The sequence below is a fragment of the Phycodurus eques genome, chromosome 21 (assembly GCF_024500275.1).
Source record: "Phycodurus eques isolate BA_2022a chromosome 21, UOR_Pequ_1.1, whole genome shotgun sequence".
Classification (NCBI taxonomy): Eukaryota; Metazoa; Chordata; class Actinopteri; order Syngnathiformes; family Syngnathidae; genus Phycodurus; species Phycodurus eques.
This window is the reverse complement of record NC_084545.1, coordinates 12,163,673-12,183,309: the sequence shown is the minus strand read 5'-3', so window position 1 is coordinate 12,183,309 and position 19,637 is coordinate 12,163,673. Positions and strand designations below refer to the sequence as shown.

General features: G+C 40.8%; 1 protein-coding gene across 1 annotated transcript; it reads right to left on the bottom strand.

The window, feature by feature from the left end:
- Window positions 1-12,757: 12,757 nt before the first annotated feature.
- Window positions 12,758-19,637, bottom strand: gdap1 (ganglioside induced differentiation associated protein 1). Its single transcript, XM_061666349.1, has 6 exons — window positions 19,487-19,637; window positions 17,439-17,631; window positions 16,426-16,599; window positions 16,083-16,177; window positions 15,888-16,002; window positions 12,758-15,823 (listed from the first exon to the last, which is right to left on the bottom strand). The coding sequence occupies exons 1-6, from the start codon at window positions 19,631-19,633 to the stop codon at window positions 15,453-15,455; spliced, it is 1,095 nt and encodes a 364-aa protein (XP_061522333.1). The 5' UTR covers window positions 19,634-19,637; the 3' UTR covers window positions 12,758-15,452.

Below are 19,637 nucleotides of genomic sequence, written 5' to 3'. Positions count from 1 at the left end.
AAAACAAAAGCAGGTGTTTTATGTAAGATATATTTTGTATCTTTTCTCCATTCGTGGAAACTATCGCAATCAAAATGCAATGCGGAGTATATTTAACGCTGGGTGGATTCGATGACTTTCGATGGCCAATAATGTCTGTGAATATGATATAAACTAGACCATCAATAAGAAAAGCAGGTGCTCGAATGCAGTTGTCAGGCAAAGCAGGAAGTCTAGTACTTGGTATATGGGAGAATGATGCGGTTAACTGCAAGGCATTAGTCACCATTAGAAAAAAAAAATTTGGACACTGTCATATGTTTTATGGGACAAATTATTGGGAGTGAGTGTCAAATGCTATGAGGATTTATGTTGCATAAATGATTCAAATATGTTTTCTTAAGACTGTCAGCAGTATGGATTACGAGTGGTTAGCAGGACTGCTTCACAGTTCTGCAGTTTAGGGTTCAAATCTCAGAACCGGCTTGCGCGGGTTTGTGACAGGTGCTCCGGCTTCCTGTCACATCCTAAAGGTTAGTTGAATTGTGAATGTTTTTTTTTTTTTTTTTTTGGTCTACTGTACATAAAGTACCTAAAATCCAGGATGTACCCTGCCCAATGTCATCAGGAATAGGCTCTAGCTCACCCGAGTCCTTCAAGAGTACAAGTGACGCAAAGTGGAGGAATGGACCGTACTGTGGGGAATTTATTTGAGTATGAGTGATTTTGTCTTGAAGCAGTTGAAGCAAAACGGAATGCAATATTTGGCTGCAACCAGCAGAGGCGCTGTCGACTCAGTTCCAACTAGTTTGTCGTCTGAAGAACAACCTCACGTCCGCTATGCTATTTGTGACATTCTGTTTAATGTATACATGAACCAATATTATCTATGTATAAAAGCACACATTCCTTGTTACTTTCTGTCATCTAAAATGAATACAAAAATTACATATTCTTTAATTGTCATATACAGTATTATATTAACCTTCAACCATTCTCAAACAAGGAAAACTTTGCCTGCATGTTTCTGTCTCTGAAACCCTCAAACAGAAATATGTGCTTGAACAGATCAGAACAGATTATTTAAAAAAATGTTTGTTCCATAGCAGCAGTTGTGTATATAAATAAATAAACACTTTACCACTTATTTCCAAGGACCAAGTTAATGGTTTAAGCCTTTTCCAAATGGTTTCCTTGCTACACGTACACACATTAACGTCAACCTCTCAAACACGCTGCAATGTTTGGATGGACACCAAAGTGTAGAGACATAACTCCACTGGACATAAATATCTCAAATTCGCATCCAAGTGACATCTAAGTGGGAATCCAAAAGCTAGCACGAACTGTTTTACTGTGGATTCACTTCTTTTCCAGTTGGTCACAATTAGAGTTGAAAAGGCGTTACATGACTGCTTTTCCAGACTTTAGCTCACCTGTCAGCTTTTGCTTAAAGCGCATACCAATAATTTGAGAGTTATTGTTTCCCCCTTCAGTCAGCAAAGGCCCTGTCATTGAATGTTTTTAAAATACTACCCTGACCAATTATACTGTGGTGTGAGGTTTGTGGAGTGATTTATTTCCCTCCCCGATCTGCTGTAAAATGCACTTATGCTAATGATTGACATGTGAGACCCCCCCACAATGATTGCACAGAGAGTGCCTGAAATGATGGCCAATTGCGAAACAGTCACAGTTTGGAGGAAGGCTGTTCGTAGATTTCAAAAAGTGGAAACAGGAAATACTGCAGCTGTTTCTCAACAGGCAACAGTTTCTAATCCTTTTTTTTTTTTTTTTCATATTCAGTAACCTTATGTGAAGTCTGTGAATTCATGCTTCATATATAAAAAAATATAACCATGAAATTCAGCAGAAATCCCAAGTTATCACTTAATAGCACTTGAAACCAATCCAGCCTGAGGTTGTTGGTCCATTACTTCCCAGCATGTGCGGTGTCAGCGTGGTGATCCGTGTCAGCAAGAACAGGCTAAGGAAACACATTCCTGCAAGCCAACCATATGTAGAGGAAGAGCAGTGGGTGGCAGTGACGTAAAAAACCGCTCAAAGAACAGACTAGTAAGACCCACGAAACAACAATCCCTTCTTTTCTGCCTTTGCTCTCCTTACAGCCTCGCACAATATCAGCCATTAGTCAGTCAAGGGAGCGATGATTTAAAAGCTATTCACTTGATTTTGTTTGTTCAGCACAAGATGTATTAGCGCTCATGTCTTTACGTCAGCTTCGGGGAAACGGCACAAATTATACGTCATCGATGTGGAAGCGTGTCTAACTCAGATGTTCTTTTTCAGTTTCCCAAGTATCCTGCATCACATTCCTGAAGAGGCTACACGTAATCTCGACCATCATTTAGCTGTGGGACACACACTGAGGGCTGTTTAATTCAGAACAGATAGAACCATAGCTGATCCTTTTTGTGGATGATTTCCCAAATTTGGGTGTCTGGTATTGCAAAAAAGCTTTTTATTCTTAACCCTCAGGCGCAATCTAGACATTGTACAAGTGCTAATGACTGAAGTTCAACATACACTGGAACCTCCAATGTCGAACTTCCCTAAAGTGGTACAATTCCTAATTTTCACGCAGGCAACGTGGCTTCAGTTCCCACTCAATGACAACGTGAGTGCAAATGGATGTCTGTTTGTGTAGGTACCCTCCTGTGATTGACTGGTGAGCAGTCCAGAGTGTTGTCTGCCTCCGGCCCCAAATCTGTTGGGATAGGCTCCAGCTCACCTGTGACCCTACTGAGGAAACTGAATGGATGGTGTTCGGACTGAGCCAATCAATTGTTTTAACAGGATCAAAGTTGTCTGTGTGTGGGATTTGCAGGTCTGGGTAATTATCTTTTTTTGCAGAATACTTTAAATGGGTTTAAGGTTTTGTGAAAAACAGCTCTTACATATCCATATTTTTCTGGAACGTTGTGCTTCTTGTCCATCCATCCTTCCATTTTCTTCCGCTTATCCGAGGTCGGGTCGCAGGGGCAGTAGCTCTAGCAGGGAAGCCCAGACTTCCCTCTCCGCAGCCACTTGCTGCAGCTCTAGAATGAAAGTCAAGTGTCAAAAGTTACAAAAAAAAAAGTAGTACCTCGGAGTGGACTGGTCATCAGCTTCCAGTGTATCTTCATCTTCTTCCATTTCTTTTGGAATAAGTATTGGACAAAAAAGTATCAAAAAGCAAATCACATGAGCAGAGTTATTCCTTTGATGCGCACTGACATTGGGTTGAACTTTGAATTACAGCTGGTAGATAAACAAAAACATGTATGATGTATAATATTTCACATCAGCGACCTCAAGTGCCAACCTACCGATCAAGTGATGGCTGTAGTTCTGTAGTTCTTGCTCTTATTTGGAGGAAATCGTTGACTTCATGGAAATTTCTGCTATTTCAGTGGAAACATTTCTTCTCAGAAGCAACATTTGGACCTCACTTAACACAAACCTTCATGTTATGGTAACTGAATGGATTATTGGAGACACTGGGCCTCATAAGGAAAACTTTTTCGGTGATATGATTACTTATGGTGACACATTTGAGGCATCGTATGAGATCTTTCATTTGCAGGCCCAAGCTTGACAGAAAGTTAAACTGTGGTTGTATTTATACAGTAATGCTCCATTTTGCTTGTGTGCAATGGAAATAAAATTATCCAGCATAATACATCACCCACACCAAAATCCAAATAACGGTCACCCACAAGTGAGGCCAAATAAAGCCAAACATAAATTTAATTGCTTGACACATAATCCTTCCTCTTACCTCATTTGACCTGTTGGTTATTCAGTTTTTCTTCGCTCAATAAGAGGAGACAAAAATAATATACTTTTCCAGCAATTTGGGACTTCTATTCTGCTTATGTGAAACTTCATTGAGTTAATGATGGGATTTAGTTGGCTTTGGCTGGACGAGACCTGGCCCACTGGTTTGGCTGTGTTGGTGAGCTGCAACGTGGAAGTGGTGGCGTAAACGAGGGGGCACGAGGGCATTTGTGGTCATAGCAGACGTTGGGCTCATTCAACATAGGAAAGCATCTGATCCTGTACAATAAGCCACATTTAATTAAATATCACAAGGCTTTATTCATTCTAGAAGTACCTATAAAATACTAAGTAACAAGGCAACAGTACTATTCTACAAACACCTTCCTGTTCCTTCTCCATTACGGCAGCCTGGAACAAATGAATTCACTTCATTCTTAACTGTGTGATTTTCTTTTTTTCTTGTGTCCTTGGTTCCACTGTAATTGCATTTTATTGCTTGTGTACCCATAAACTGCAAAGTTCTCGATCAGTGTTTCCCAAAGTTTTCACGGCACACAACCAAACAAGAATGTCAAGGTACAAATACTGAAATAATGATGATCTCATCTCAATTCACTCACAAATGTACTTAGTTTGAAATCTGAGCCTGTTGAATTGAACTCAAAGCTTTTATGGTAACAGATGGAGGAACAGGTCAATTGGACCTTCTGCCATGTTGTGGAAGAGCATTTAATTGTCTTGCCTGCCGCTATACGTTGCTGGCACAGAACAAAACTTTATTTGTGGAAACATTTTAGGAAAACTGGGTGAAAATGGATCATTTCCTGTGGCACAACTGATCCCTCACAGTGCACTGATGTGCGGCGGCACAGTGGTTGGGAGTCACTGGTACAGATTCCTAATAAATGGTATAGCTTTGATTCTGATTGGTGAATGTTCCCATGTTTCTGCCTTTTCTCCTTCTTTTCCTTAAGGTCGAAGACTACGAGAGGAATGATGGATAGGTCGAATATTTGTTTTTCATTCATGTTTGAACTTAATCCTGTTTCTTTTAAGGACTAGGCAAGATGAGTTCGCAACCAAAGGACGACACAAAGACACACTTTTCACACATAGCTTCATTCACATTATTACCCACAAAGATCTCACGGGATTCTCTATAAAGCGTCAACCTGCACGGAGAAAATATTTAGGTTTGCTACTGTGCATCATTTTCAGAGAAGTCTGACTCAACGGGAGTCGAAACAGAGCAAGTACAGTTTACAGGTTCAGGAGTTGTTCCATATCAGTGCAAGTGTTTGTTAGTACAGTCCTGCCATCCAGAAATGGAGCCCTCACACCAAACCTCCAAAAACATAAAGCTCCCGATGTGGCTTTCTCACCTTCAATGCCATGGTAATGCAACACAAGAAAACATGGTGATCTCATTTGACTGACTACTACAAGCCCGATAAAAGACTTTCTGAAGGGGTATTACTTGCTTTTCAGTCTTCATCGAGTTCAATGAGCAGTTCCTGACAATTGTTACGACTTACATATATTAACTCTACTAAAACCTCTCAGGCACATATCAAACTCAAGGCACTCATATATATATATATATATATATATATATATATATATATATATATATATATATATATATATATATATATATATATATATATATATACACACACACACACACACATACATACCCTACCTCTGGTCCGAAGTCATCCTCCAGCTCACCTACTCATGAAGACAAGTAGTATATTAACTTCACGCTGCACTGTTAAATGTTAAATTAAGCCAGAAGTATAGACTCACCATCATCCATGATGGAGCATGAGGAAAACTGGATCCAAGTGCCAGCTTTGTCACATAGCGATAAATGAATGATGACGAATGAAATAAAGCGTGCTACTCTTAACAGAGCAGCTCACCCCACCACTTAGCTCCTCAGCTGTGTTGCATTTCAGCTAAAGTGGTGTAGCAGCTGTCAAATACCATATATATATATATATATATATATGGATGCCAGTCTGTACCGCTCAAGTCTGGTCTCAGAGTGCAGTTTGGTCGTTCCTGCTCAATGCATCTATAAACTGAGCTCATTTCCTTCCAATGTGTGCCTTTCTCACAAATCAATCTCATGAATGTAGCCAGTAATGCTGTGTCGCAACTCGCGAGTGTTTGTGAGTGGACGAAAAATCATTATTGTCCTATGAAGAGAGTTGGGGGGGATTCTTGATGGCTGTCAATGGGGAAAATCGCTCTAAATAGCCATGGAGGCTGCTTCCTCAATAAAAACCCTCTGCCTTTAAGTACTCTTCTAGGGACTAGAAAATACTGGTGAGATACAAATCCGAATGGGACACTAAATGGGACAAGAGTGGTAATATATGGCTACTGTGTAGGTTTACTCATGTGTTCACTGCATTTCTTCCCCCAAACAATCATCAAATGCCCCCTGATGTCATACAATTGTAAATTCAACCAACATTTTCTGGAAAAATACACATCACAAGTCGGAGTACAATCTGCTGTTGAGTCATATCATCTCAAAACATCAGTTCAGCAAACGTTTATGTCTTTTTGGTGACATTTATTCCAAAATTAGCAGTTTCAACAAGGAGTGTTAAGAGAAAAATACACGGCAGATTGGCAGATTATTTCTGTTTCCATTAGTTCACATCATAATTTTCCCCCCAAAACCTGTATAACTCACGTAAAATAAATGTATTCCTTATGTAATATTCATTGTAGATTGATTATCTTTTTGTTTTAATTATTAGAATAAATTGGTTCTGATTCTTCGGATGTTTAACATTGTGTTTGTGTTGGGGCCATGAAGGTTGTCTTGTGTTTTTGTAAATGAAAAAAAAGTGTAGGCAAAATAAGATGAAGCTTTTCTCTTTTGGTTAGCTTAATCCTTTGTTTGTTTCTGAAATTTTTCTCTATGAATGTAGATGTGACTGAAACTCCTAAATAAGTTCTGTTCTAATATTAGTCTCTGGTTATCTTTTCATGTATATGTATATTCTATCATATATCTAGGACATCTTTCAAACTGAATAAACCAAGAAAGTCATTGGGGAAGCATTACTTGAGGTCATTAATACAAGTTTTTTTTTTTTTTTGCACTGCACTCATGCGTCACTGCATCTCTCAGCCCAGCCTTTTCCATGTAAGATGCTGGGAATATCTAAGCGGCTCTGAACCAAAGCCACCAAACGTAATCAATGACAATGTTAAACACAGTAAAACATGCACAGGCTCCCCTTGCTTGAGGGCCGTGTGGATGACTGGCTGCTTCATTTTGAGGAACCAGTGTTTCTCATCATGCTGACTATTGTACTTGGCAAGGAGGCTTTGCAATCTTGCCAATGTAAAAATCTGCTTCCCAGTGCCTGCTTGGAATACCATATATAGTTTCACCTGTTAGCCTGCTCACATAATCCAGTCACAGTCTCTGTTTTTGAGCTGCATTATACCCTGTGAATCAAATAATGGCTTTAGAGGAGACATGGAAAAGTGGGATGACAACCATTGAACAGGGAACAGGAATTTATTGCGATAATGAGAGCTTATGGCTGCTCAGTTCAATATCAGCAACTTGCATACACACATTAACTATTATACTACATATTACATAGATTACATATACATATACATAGGGCCACAGTTAAATGATTGTGTCACAACATGACCATTAGATGAGAAAATTCATTAGCACAATAAAGCAAATCGGACCTTGTGTGTGAGACTTGGATGCGCTGTGATTTGTAACGCAACAGGTTCTCTCGGAGCGCTGTTTATGTAGGGCCAGGTTAAATATTTGAGGAGCACATGTGGGGATGAATGGTGGCACAGGGTTTCATCACAAAGCTGTGAGGGGCGAGCCAGCAGGGGGTCATTTTAACAGTAGTGTCAACACGGTGAGCTCCCACCTCTGTCGACTCAGCAAACAGGACGTGGCAGACGTTCTGAAAGGGCCCGGTGGGTTTTTCTCAGAAGACCTTTTGACGGTGCCAAACGGGCTTTGGATGAGGCCTCATCTCATCGATTCTGGGGAGGGTGTTCTAAGTTGCCCTGTGGGGAGGGAGGTCTGAGAGTAACAATGATCACAAGGACAAACTCGAAACAGTTGCTACTGCTAGCTTCATTGAGGACAATTTTCTCTTGGCATTTCAGTCCTGTAGCCACAGTGAGATTGTCTAATGAAGCTGTAGACACGAACTAGGCGCATTTTCTCTTCTTTGCCGAGCCTTTTTGCCCCCCGAGCTGTAGTTTCCACGCTACCACTCGGGCCCACTCAGCTCTTAGCCGCAAGGTTGGGTCCACCGTGCACTATCAAGTGGGTTTGGCTGTCAGCTACTGCTGTGTGGGTTTGTGTTTGCCCAGCCTGCCTGTCTGTGGACATCTAACAAAGCTCACACCATTCCTCTAACCATTCGCCTCGTTGTCCACAAACAAACACTTTCTATTTAGCAAGAAATGTTTTTTTCTCTTCTGCTGTTCTTCGACACTTTACAGGGTTTTATTGCGTCTTGATTTACTTTTGAGCCGCTCAACTTGAACCAGAAAGTGCACTTCCCTCAGGAGCGAGCCCAGGCCTAATTTCAGCATTCTTCCTCTCATTTGATAAAAGGCAGCAACGGCCTAAATTGTAGGAGGCCTCGATAAGATTATCCTGAGCAATAATTTTTTTGGTGTTAGGTGTGTTAAAGGTAATTTTCTCCCCTATTTGCTAGGAATATGGTTGAGCTGAAAATCATGATTGTTAAGCCTGTCCGATATTTCTGATCGCAAATCCTGATGTGTCTGGCCAACACTAAGTTCGGCCGAGCCACGCGATTGTGACGGGAAGTGGAATTATACCCGATCAAGAAGCAACATGAAGCTTGCTTGGTTAAGTACAAGAGCAGTAAGAACACAATTGCCAGTTTTTTCCTCGTCATGTGAAGGAGAAATCACGTTATAAAAATCAATTAGAATTTTATAAATCAGGTATAGTGTTTATCGTGCTAAATATACACAACTGGATTGGTTTAAATTATACTGTATCTCTCTGGCTATTCTCATTAAGCTCAACAAAGAGCATTTACATCTCACTCATCACCATTTCTTCTGGTGTTCCCCAAAACATGTCCTCTGCACCCTTTAGTTCATCATCAATCTCCTCCTCCTTGGCCTTAACTTCCATGTGTGCAGTAAATGTAACTGAGTTAGAGTTATGATATATCACCCTATCTCTAAGTATTTTCGGCTGCTTGTATCCACGATCTTGTTCTTTTGGTCATGACCCACAGCTCGTGACCATAGGTGAGGGAAGGAACATTGATCAACCAGTAAAGCGAGAGCTTTTTTTTTTAATGTTTTTATTATTTATTTTTTTAAACCTGTCCTGTTCAATGATGATCTGTATGCCTTTTGTGCTGGAACAGTTTTGCTGTGCAACAGGGGAGTTTGAAATAGTCCCTCTGCTTATTTTTTTTATTTTTTTTAATTATTGTGATGTTTACTGAAAATGCAGCCGGACAGAAAAGGGTTTTAGGAACGCTTTACCTTTTGGCTCAGCTCCTTCTTCACCATTACAGGCCAATACAGAGTCCGCATGCTTTCAGATGCTGCACCTGTCGATCTCCCGCTCCATTCTTTCCTCACTCGTGAACAAGACTCCAAGATACTTGAACTTCACCACTTGGGTCAGGATCTCATTCCCGACCTGGAGAGAGCACGGCACCCTTTTCAGACTGAGTACCATGGTCTCAGATTCAAAGTGAGTGAGAGTTGAAGATTGTGCCTTGATAAAGCCAACAGAACCACATCATCTGCAAAAAGCAGAAACCTAATACTGAGGTCGCCAGACCAGACCCCCTCAAACATCTTGGCTGCGCCTAGAAATTCCGTCCATAAAGATGATGATGCTATTATAAATTGTGAAAACATTTTTGCCTGCTCCATTCCATAATAGTTTAAAGCAGCCTGGCTTTTGTCAACATGGTCTCCAAGTTCTATGTTGAGGTCACGTTTTGCCCTTGACCTTTTACTTTTCCATCCATCGCTCCCCCCTACTCCACCTTGTGTTTGGTCTGCTGGGAGTTTCCATGTGAGCCATGTCAACCAAACACAAACATAGACACAGATGCACTCGCTGTTTCCTACGCAACACTTCTGACATACACACACACACACACACACACACACACATATAATTATTGAACACACTATATTGGACGACTATACTGTACATTCAGGGTAAAAGGGAGTTTAAGTTAGACAGAAAACTTAAGATTCAACATAAATCATGAATAATTTTGCCCATTTGAGGCCATGCTCACACATATAAATTTATGGGAAAACGTGTTTTCACCTTGTGTTGGGCAGCCATTGGGAAGACTCTGGCCTGGATGAACATTTTTCAAAGAGCACGTTTGCATGTGGCACGTGGGTAATAACATTATTTGGTTTTAAAAGATGTCACAATTGTGTAACAATATCTACTGTATAAGGGGAAAAAAATGTTAACATGGCAACAAACGGTACCTCTTTCCTCCATACATTTCAATTGCCATACCACATATAGAAGCCCTGATGGTAAAGATGTACAGTGGAACCTCCAAGTCGAACGCCTCACAAGTGTTAACAGTGGTAAAACATCGAGCCAAACCAAATGTTCTGCAAAACTCTGCTTCAAAAATCAAACAAACCCTGGAGTTCAACCCATCATGATATGTGAGGTCATGCAAAACTTAAACTCAGTGTGGATTAAAGGATTAATGCTACAAGTGTTTCGTTTTTCTTTTGAGTCAGTGATTACAAAAATGGAAAAGTATGATGATGATTACTGAGCACAGAACCAGAAATGGAACTTACTGTGACACATGAAAGGGTCTGGCTAACCAGAACAATATTTTGCCAAGCAGATGTTAACATAAATAGCATGTAGCTGAAAGCATTGTTAGAATTGCTGTTACCCAAAAGAGCTTGCTAACAGACAGCACATTTTTACTGCTTAGAACTTTTCTTTTTATAATTTTACAACCTGTCCAGTATCAATTTCCCAAACTGTACAAAGCATCCACACATTTCAAGACATGTTCTTATGCTGCCTTCCAACGTACGTACATACAACGAGGCTTCTTTAATTTCAGCTGTACTTATAAAACACCACAAGGCATGTTCCCTCTTTGTACACACATTGGTTGACTTTTCTTTATACTTGAATGACAGTTAAGAATGTTAAAATGTTACGTAAAATGTTGCCTCAAAAACTAAGTTGGGCTTTATGATGGCAAATATTTGGGCCGAAAAGTACAAACCCCAGCTCCAATGAAGATTGGACGTTGTGTAAAAGGTAATGTTTTGTAAATACTTTTCAACCTATTTTCAATTGAATACGCTACAAAGAAAAGACATTTAATGTCCAAACTGTTAAACTTTTTTTTTGCAAATATTCACTCATTTTCAATTTGATGCCTGCAACACATTACAAAAAAGCTGAGACAGGGCCATGTTCACCACTGTGTTACATCACATTTTCTTTTCAACAACACTCAATAAGCTTTTGGGAACTCAGGACACTAACTGTTGAAGCTGTGTTGGTGTAATTCTTTCCTATTCTTGCTTGATGTAAAGTACAACTTCAGTTGCTCAACAGTACAGTGTCTCCGTTGTTGTATTTTGCGCTTCATAATGCACCACACATTTTAAATGGGAGACAGGTCTGGACTACTTGGCTGGCCAGTCTAGTACTCACACTCTTTTACTACGATGTCACACTGTTGCAGCATGTACAGAATGCGGCTTGGAGTTGTCTTGCTGAAATAAGCAGGGAGGTTCCTGAAAAAGATTTTGCTTGGATGGCAGCATATGTTGCTCCAAAACCTGTATGTACCTTCCAGCATTATATGTGCCTTCACAAATGTGCAAGTTCCCCATGCCATTGACACTAAACCACCCCGATACCATTACAGATGCTGGCTTTGGAACTTTGTGCTGATAACAGTCCGGATGGTCCCTTTTCTCTTTGGCCCAGAGGATACGAAATCCATGATTCCCAAAAACAATTTGAAATGTAGACTCGTCGTGATCACAGCACACTTCCATCACTGATGAGTTCAGCCCCAGACAAGCCAGTGGAGTTTCTGGGTGTTGTTGATAAGTCTTTCGCTTTGCATGGTAAAGTTTTACCTTACATTTGGTGATGGAGCAACGAACTGTGTAAACTGACAATGGTTTTCTGAAGTATTCCTGAGCCCACGTGTCAATATCCTTTCCACGATGATGCCGCCTGAGGGATCAAAGGTCATAGGTGGTCAAAGGCATTCAATGATGGGTACCGGGCTTGCCGCTTGCGCACAGAGATTTCTCCAGATTCTCTGAATCTTTTGATGATGTTATGGACCGTAGATGATGAAATTCCTAAATTCCTTGCAAATGTACATTGAGAAACGTTGTTCTTAAACTGTTGGACTATTTTCTCACGCAGTTGTAAGCAAAGTGGTAAAACGCACCGCATACTTGCTTGCGAACAACTGAGCCTTCCGGGGACGCTCCTTTTATTGCCAATTATGACACTCACCTGTTTCCAATTGACCTATTCACCTAGGAAATGTTCAAAGCAAGTGTTGTCCATTCCCCATCTTTGCTAGTCTTTTGCTGCCCCTGTCCCAGCTTTTTTGGAATGTGTTGCAGGCATCAAATTCAAAATGAGACGATATTTGCAAAACATCAGTTTGAACATTAAATGCATTGTCATTTCAATTGAATATAAGTCAAAGTGTAATGCAGTGTCATGTATTGGATGAATAACTGTTTTTACTGTGCTTGAGGATGTTTAGAATATGTATGTGTAAATGTAAACCTAATCTATATCTAGATTTAGGACAGGAGAAGGCCCAAATGCATCGGAGTTCATTCACTGACATTAGACCTCAAAATTGGTGTCATTCAAGTTTGAAAACCCGATAATGCAGGTTCTTTTACACTGAATTTATCCAGCGTGGCTTTTTGGACCTCAAAGAGAACAGACAAAGTCCTTTTCAAAATTGTTCTGACAAAGAACAGAATTGATTTTGATGGATTGATTGCTTGGTTAAGAGCTGCGTCTCTTGCAAGAAACTAAAAGCAGGCACCTTTTAAGGGAAACTGGTAGAGGTTCCAATTCCAGTATCTGTACCCACACCTGCTACAGCCTGCCTTCCACATTCAAATAAGCCTCTATTTACTGTTTATTTACGCAACATTTGTATTTATTCAAGCTGTTTTCTCATTCCCAGAGACTTACCCCACAGCAAGTTTTCCAACCCTTCATAAATTTGTGTGAGCATGCACTTTGCTTCAAGCTGTTTTGTACAGTACTCCATTATTTATGGCATACAGAGCTATAACCTTCCCAAATTCTCTCAAGTTCTTATTTCATCGGTGTCCTTCAACATCTACCATGTACAGTATTTTTTTTTTTTTTTTCCTTTTCCATGGATTGAAATTCACCTCGTTCGATCAAGCGGTGTATCAAAACGTTAGTTATCATTATCTACGAAATTAACACAACAAAAAATAGGTTGCTACAGTCTCAACGCTGAATGAGAAAACGCTGCTCCGTCGTGGAACCGTGCGTGTATGCACATCATTCGGTACACTTGCACGGTCAATAAATCTGTCGCAAATTCTTCTTTTACCAAGATATACATGCTCTGTTTTGATTGACATACTAAGAGAGAGATTAATTAAAAAGTATTATTGTGTTTGCAGTTTGCAGAATTTGCCAAATGAAGTTACCAAAAATTAGGATATATGCAGCTTTGATATAGCACCTGTGTTGTATTTGAGTAAACAATTTCTACAATGCCAGGAAAAACTTTACACCAAATGAGAATAAATGAATTTGCATTGCTCCTCTATTCCAAATGGCACCATTGCAACCATTGGCCTTTTTCACTATTGACTTCTGCCGGAATGAGCCAGTGGCCGTGCGCTCAATGACAGCTACAATACGCAGCCCACCAGATGCCGAGCCCACAGGCCAGACAGACTGTAGGCGTCCAACATGTGTCTGCTCTGCTTTACGTGCAGCTCGGCTCACGTGAGTCGTCCGGATGTGTTTCGTGCCAATGACGGCCTGCAGATTTGGACTTGCATCCCAAGTCTGGGACTGTTTTGTCATTTTCAGAGTCAGATGTTTGAAAATCACTGATATACAGTATATAGAGCTTCTTACAATATGACCAACTGGACGTTTTTTCCGTCGTTCTCAGTTACACTGGATGGGCGGGAGACGCCGGAGAGTGTTTCAGAAGAAAGCTTATTTTACACAGGTGCTTTTGAAGGTAAGTCTGGAGAAGACAAGTGATTTGGCTTTTTACGAAGTTGTGCTGAAATTTCAGAGCGCAATGATGTAGTCATGAGAGGGGGAGGGTGCATACAAATGCACTTTTATGGCATATTGAAAATGTTCCGCTTGAAGTTGACCCAGCAATACATTTCCTTGGCTATTAATGCAAGAAGCAACCAAACTGTATACATTTGGTACATGCTTGTCCTATGACTAACCACAATTTAGCTTGTGATACTTTTTTTTTTTTTTTTTTTTTTTTTAAGCTGAATTAAGCATTGGTCTACTCTGAATGCTTTGCAAATGATTGATTATTTTTAGTTACAGTAATGTGCAAGAACCACCAGTAGCTTTGTTGTTTTTTCCAATGCTATGCCCTTCTAGCAAGAATGTCACTCATAACAGCACAGGGCACGACATCGATTCATGGAGAATGACGAACAGATATGTGGTACCATGCTTTTAGTGGGCGGACAGTTCATTTGATGGATTGATTTTTCCAGCCCTTTATCCAGGTTCTCACCAAAATTTAATGGGATCTTCCTTGGCCTATATGTCACCCATCCATCCATTTTCTGTATTGCTTATCCTCACTAGGGTCGTGGGCGTGCTGGAGCCTCAAATTCAAATTCGCACTCAAATTCGCACCTACAGTCAATTTAGAGTATTCAATCAACCTACCCTGTATGTTTTGGAGGAAATGGAGTACCCGGAGAAAACCCACGCACCCCTGTTAAATTTTGTGGAAATCGATTTTTTTAAATGTATTTTTTTACATGACTTAAGACTGCCCCAACTTACGAGTATTTCCAAGGTCGATTTTCTGAAATTTGAGGTACAGTATAAGCAGGTTTCAGATATGTGACCACTCAAGTGTAGTTAAAAAATAAAGAAATAAACAAAAACTGAGCAAACGCAAACACCCTCACGTGGGCAAGGAGAGCTATGTTCTGCAAGGATGGCTGCTTATAACAAAACAAAATCTCTATGTTTATGCTTAAATATGACACCTTTCTATAATATTAGCCTCAATTCCAAGTAAATTCCTATAAATTCTCACTTAATTCCAACAAATTCCTATAATTCCCACAGAAAGTTTTCCAATTGGGAATATTACAAGGGAATCTTAAAATCCCTTGTAAATTGACTGGAAACTTACAGGAAATGTTCCACCCCTTTGCAATCCTGTGATGATGGAATTGAGTAGTTTGTGTAGTTTGGAAATTTTGCAGATGAATCTAATATACAACGAGGGTTGAATTCATTTGCGTGCAATTGGAAATAATGTAATTCTTTTACGTATGATTGAATCAATGAATACTCTTTGACTTTGATTTTAAATATGCGAGATTTGCGCAACCCCATAAATTCAGCTCCAGCTTCCCCAACTGGACAGAGTCAACCTCCTCCTCATGTAAAGAAAGGCCAGGTATGTGGCTCCGCCTAAAAGGCCGATCAAAAAAGTGGCGCCGGCGATGACCGGCGCATTCTTCCGAGCCACGCGAAAGGCGACCGGGAGCACGGCCGAGATCAGAATGTTGTTGACGTGGCCCAGGACTCTCCTGAAGGCCGGCCGATCCAGCACGCGCTCGTAGTAGGCCTCCAGGTTGGCGCGGCTGCCGTTGCCCCAGTAGCGGCGGGACAAGCCGAGGAACTTGAGACGGTGCAGGGTGACTGCCAGGGAGACGTCGGCCATGCTGAAGAACTGGCCGCACAGCCACGACTGTTGACTGTTTTCTTCTGAGAGAGAAGATTCCGCTTTACAGCAACTCACATGAACGCGTTGTCTCAAACTTTTTGCTACCTGGTGTTTCTTCCACCCTCCTCTGCAGCTCCGTCTCAACCTGATCCATCACGTTCTCCAGTTCATCCAGAAGCTTCTTTAGGTACTTCATGTTGTCGTGGTCAAACAACTTGGACTGCAGAAACCATTTCAATCACATAGTTAAGATTAGCATGCAATCATGACAATTCGAGAATCATAACTTTTATGACTCACCTTTAAGCGCCTCTGTTTTGCTATATAGGCATCTTTGAGCTCCGGGTTCTCCTCTGCCAGTTTCTTCAGCTCTGATTCTGTGTTTAGGATCTGCGCTGTGGCATGGGGGAAAAAAACAAAAACCTTAGTTAGTAGCGACTCTGCTTTAGGGGCAAAGGGCAATGCCCCACCAGATCGAGCAGATCTGCCAATTGTAGGGCACATACACACAAATAACCATTCACACTCACGTTCACACCTATTGCCAATCTAGGGTCTTCAATTAATCTAACATACAGCACAGAGTACCCAGAGAAAACCCAGACAAGCGTAGGGGAAACATTGAAACAAATGTGATTCTTACTTCGTATGCTTGTGGCGGCATAAGCCGGTATGTGCGAGTCTACAGTGATCTCAGGGTGGAGGATGCAGCCGTGCGTGTAGGCGTCCATCTGTAGCGAGTCCAGCAGCTCTCTGTAGTGCTGCACTCTGTGGTAGTATGTGCTTCCCTCTTCTGGAATCAGCCTGGGAGTGCCGCCTGCAGGTGAAGAATAAGAGAGTGAAACAGAAAAGACGATGGAAAGCCACATGAGCATTTATTTATTATTCTCGATATGCAGGTTAAGGTCCATGTATGAGTACGCTTTTTAAAACGAGGTTAATTGCATACTTGGAGGCCAAAATAGCACAACTAACGCAATAGACATTACTAGTAAGACTAAGTCGCTGAATTGTCTTACTATAGGACAAAGAGTGTACTGGTACGCAAACCTCAAGATGGATATCGAGGAAAACAAATGCTCAAACAGATTTCCATAAAATACTGCCATTTTGGCTTTGGGAGAATACACGAAACCAAGGCTGCATTATGTGAGATGATTCCGTGCTTACCAGATTTTCTCTCCACTTAAGTCATCATCATAAATCTATCATGGGTCGATACATGCCAAAAGAAAATAAGTGAAACATTAACATAAATGCAACTTAAACTTAAAAGGGGACATAATATGAAAAATGTTGCCTACTTTTTATTGTTTGTATCCAAATGGTTGGGTTTCTGGACTGCCTTCTCTCCCATCAAGTGTAAAACAACCAAGTAACTCAGTTCTATTTTGTGCAAGCGCCATTCCTTTTTCAGTCCGAGCACGGAGCGGTGAAAAACGACATCAAAGCCAAAAGGTCGCCGGATGCACAGAGTAGCACTAGCTAACAGCGGTAAGAAAATTCTTCTTTGGTGTTTTCTCAGAAACAAAAACAAAAATCCATAATATGTCCCCTTTAACAAACACAAAATCAACATAAATGATGAGAAAAAGGAAAAAGTGCAACCCTGCTGTCACTTATTTGAATCTGCTGCCGTCTTCATTGCGGTCTTACCGTCGGTGAAGTTGTGCTCCAGGTAGTCCGTGATCTGCGTGGGGTCACAGATGACGCCGTCATCGTGCACCAGGACGGGCACCTCGCCAGTGGGATTGAGACGCATGAACCAGGGCTCGTTGTGCTCGCTGAGTGGTAAGCTCACATCATACTCTTCGCAACGCAAACCTTTCTCGGCGATGGCCAGGCGCACCTGGGAAAAGGAGGTTTTCATATCTTCATTTTAGGTACATTTTCATCTTCAAGATAATTAAATCTGATCAGAGATCAGTGTCAAAAATTCCCATTTTGCAAAGATAAAGATAGCTCAATTTTGATTGACGTTTTCAGGTATTAATTTAACAATATGTTTGTTGTAGTGGTTGTGGTATAACTGCACTACATCATACTGAGAGCTGTTTCTGATATTTCAGCAATCATACTGTAGCACCAAAACATTAAAAACACCTCTGAGTATAATGCAGTGCAGTTCTACAATGGTTCAATAATACACGGGTCCTCGGTTTTCAATGGAGTTCCTTATGTCGCTCACCTACGCAAATGTGGTTGTAAAGTCATAATTGCAGTTATTATTGGTATGAAAACACATCTAAACCATAAATATAAAACTCAATGTAAAATAGTAATTACGGCAGAAAGCGTGGCCTTTTTGTTCCGCATTGATGACATATTCTTATGTCATGAATACAATTACGCGTTTTGATAACTTGGCACAACAACAAAAAATGCCTCTTCGCACAAAAAGGTTTCCCTCTTTTATGAACTTATATCGTGTTCGCAGTGAGAAGAGGAAAAATATTTTAGATTAAAAAAAAAGTTATGTCGCATGTGTTGTTTAAGAGCAAGCTATCATTGGCTTGAGGTTTATGCCATCAAAACGTGTTCCCATAGCTTTGCTAACGTCGTCAACTCGGTACCATTGCTAAATTTGCTAATGATAATAATTATTGCATGTGTGGGTTTTTTTTTTTTTTTTTTTTTGATAATTTTTGAATGCCAGAAGCTGGTGGTTTTTTTTTTTTTTTTTTGGGCTGGTACAACACATTTACCACAAATTATTCTTGTAGCTGACAGCATCAAACAGTCTCCGAAACCATTAATGGGGAATATCTTGCTTCTTTGTATCTGTTTACATTGTCGTTAATGCTCCCTTGTTCACGTTCCATCATGTCACCGTCCCAGTGTTTTGTGCCTTATATGCCCCCAAGAGCTCAAAAATCTTAACGGCAGTTGACTTCACCTCTCTCCAGGCACGTGCACACATAGCCAATAGGTGGTACTCAAGCACCTTCTCCTTTGCCCTGAACCAAAAAGTGCCCATTTTTTTCTCCATTCATCATTATTTCAAAGAAGAATGACCCTCTCTTTAATCAATTTTACCCAAATGTAACGAGCATTCATTTGAGTTTTTGGGAGAATTGTACATATGCTCCCGCCTTGCACTTGAACGGGGTGAATTTTCATATCCACTTCACTTCCTTTGTTAATAGTTGTATTATTGACTGTGTTTATTGTGTTGACAGAAATAAATACGAGTTAAAGACATGCTACTGTTTATTTCTTAATTGTACGAATAATATTTGCGATGGGTGCCTTTTTGGGGGCTATAGCACCTGCCTCAAAAATGCCAGTGCACGTGCCTGCCTCCCTCTATCAATTACGGCTTAGGGAAAAAAAAAAGTAACAACAGTATTTTGACAAAAGAAGGAGTAGAATGTTCAAAAATCTGTTCTACAATGTAGGGAGAGAAAAAAAAGACGTGAGAATGCTCAAGTACAGAGACCTGAAAAATCTACAGGACCAAGCTGTTGTACATCGTTACTTCCCAACACTGAAAACTGGTGCGGATATATTGTAAATGAGAGCGGAACGAGAAAAAGAAAAACGCAACAATGCAGCCAGCAACGCTGATGTAGTCACATCCGAGCATTTTCAGTGGCACGAGTTCACGTGTGCGAGATGACGCGTTCCGTCTCCGTAAACACCACACGGGCGTCTCCGATCGGGAGCTGTCCGTGGACGTCTGGTGCTGAAAGGGGGACGCTTACCTTCTGTGAATTGAACGACTGCGTCCAGTGATACAGCGTCAACTTTGATGCATTTGGTTCGGCGGCGGTGTCACACTGCTCGCCCGAGTTCTTCACCGCAAGAGCCGCGTTCTCATCTTGCATTTGCGAGCTATTTTCAGCCTCCATCTTT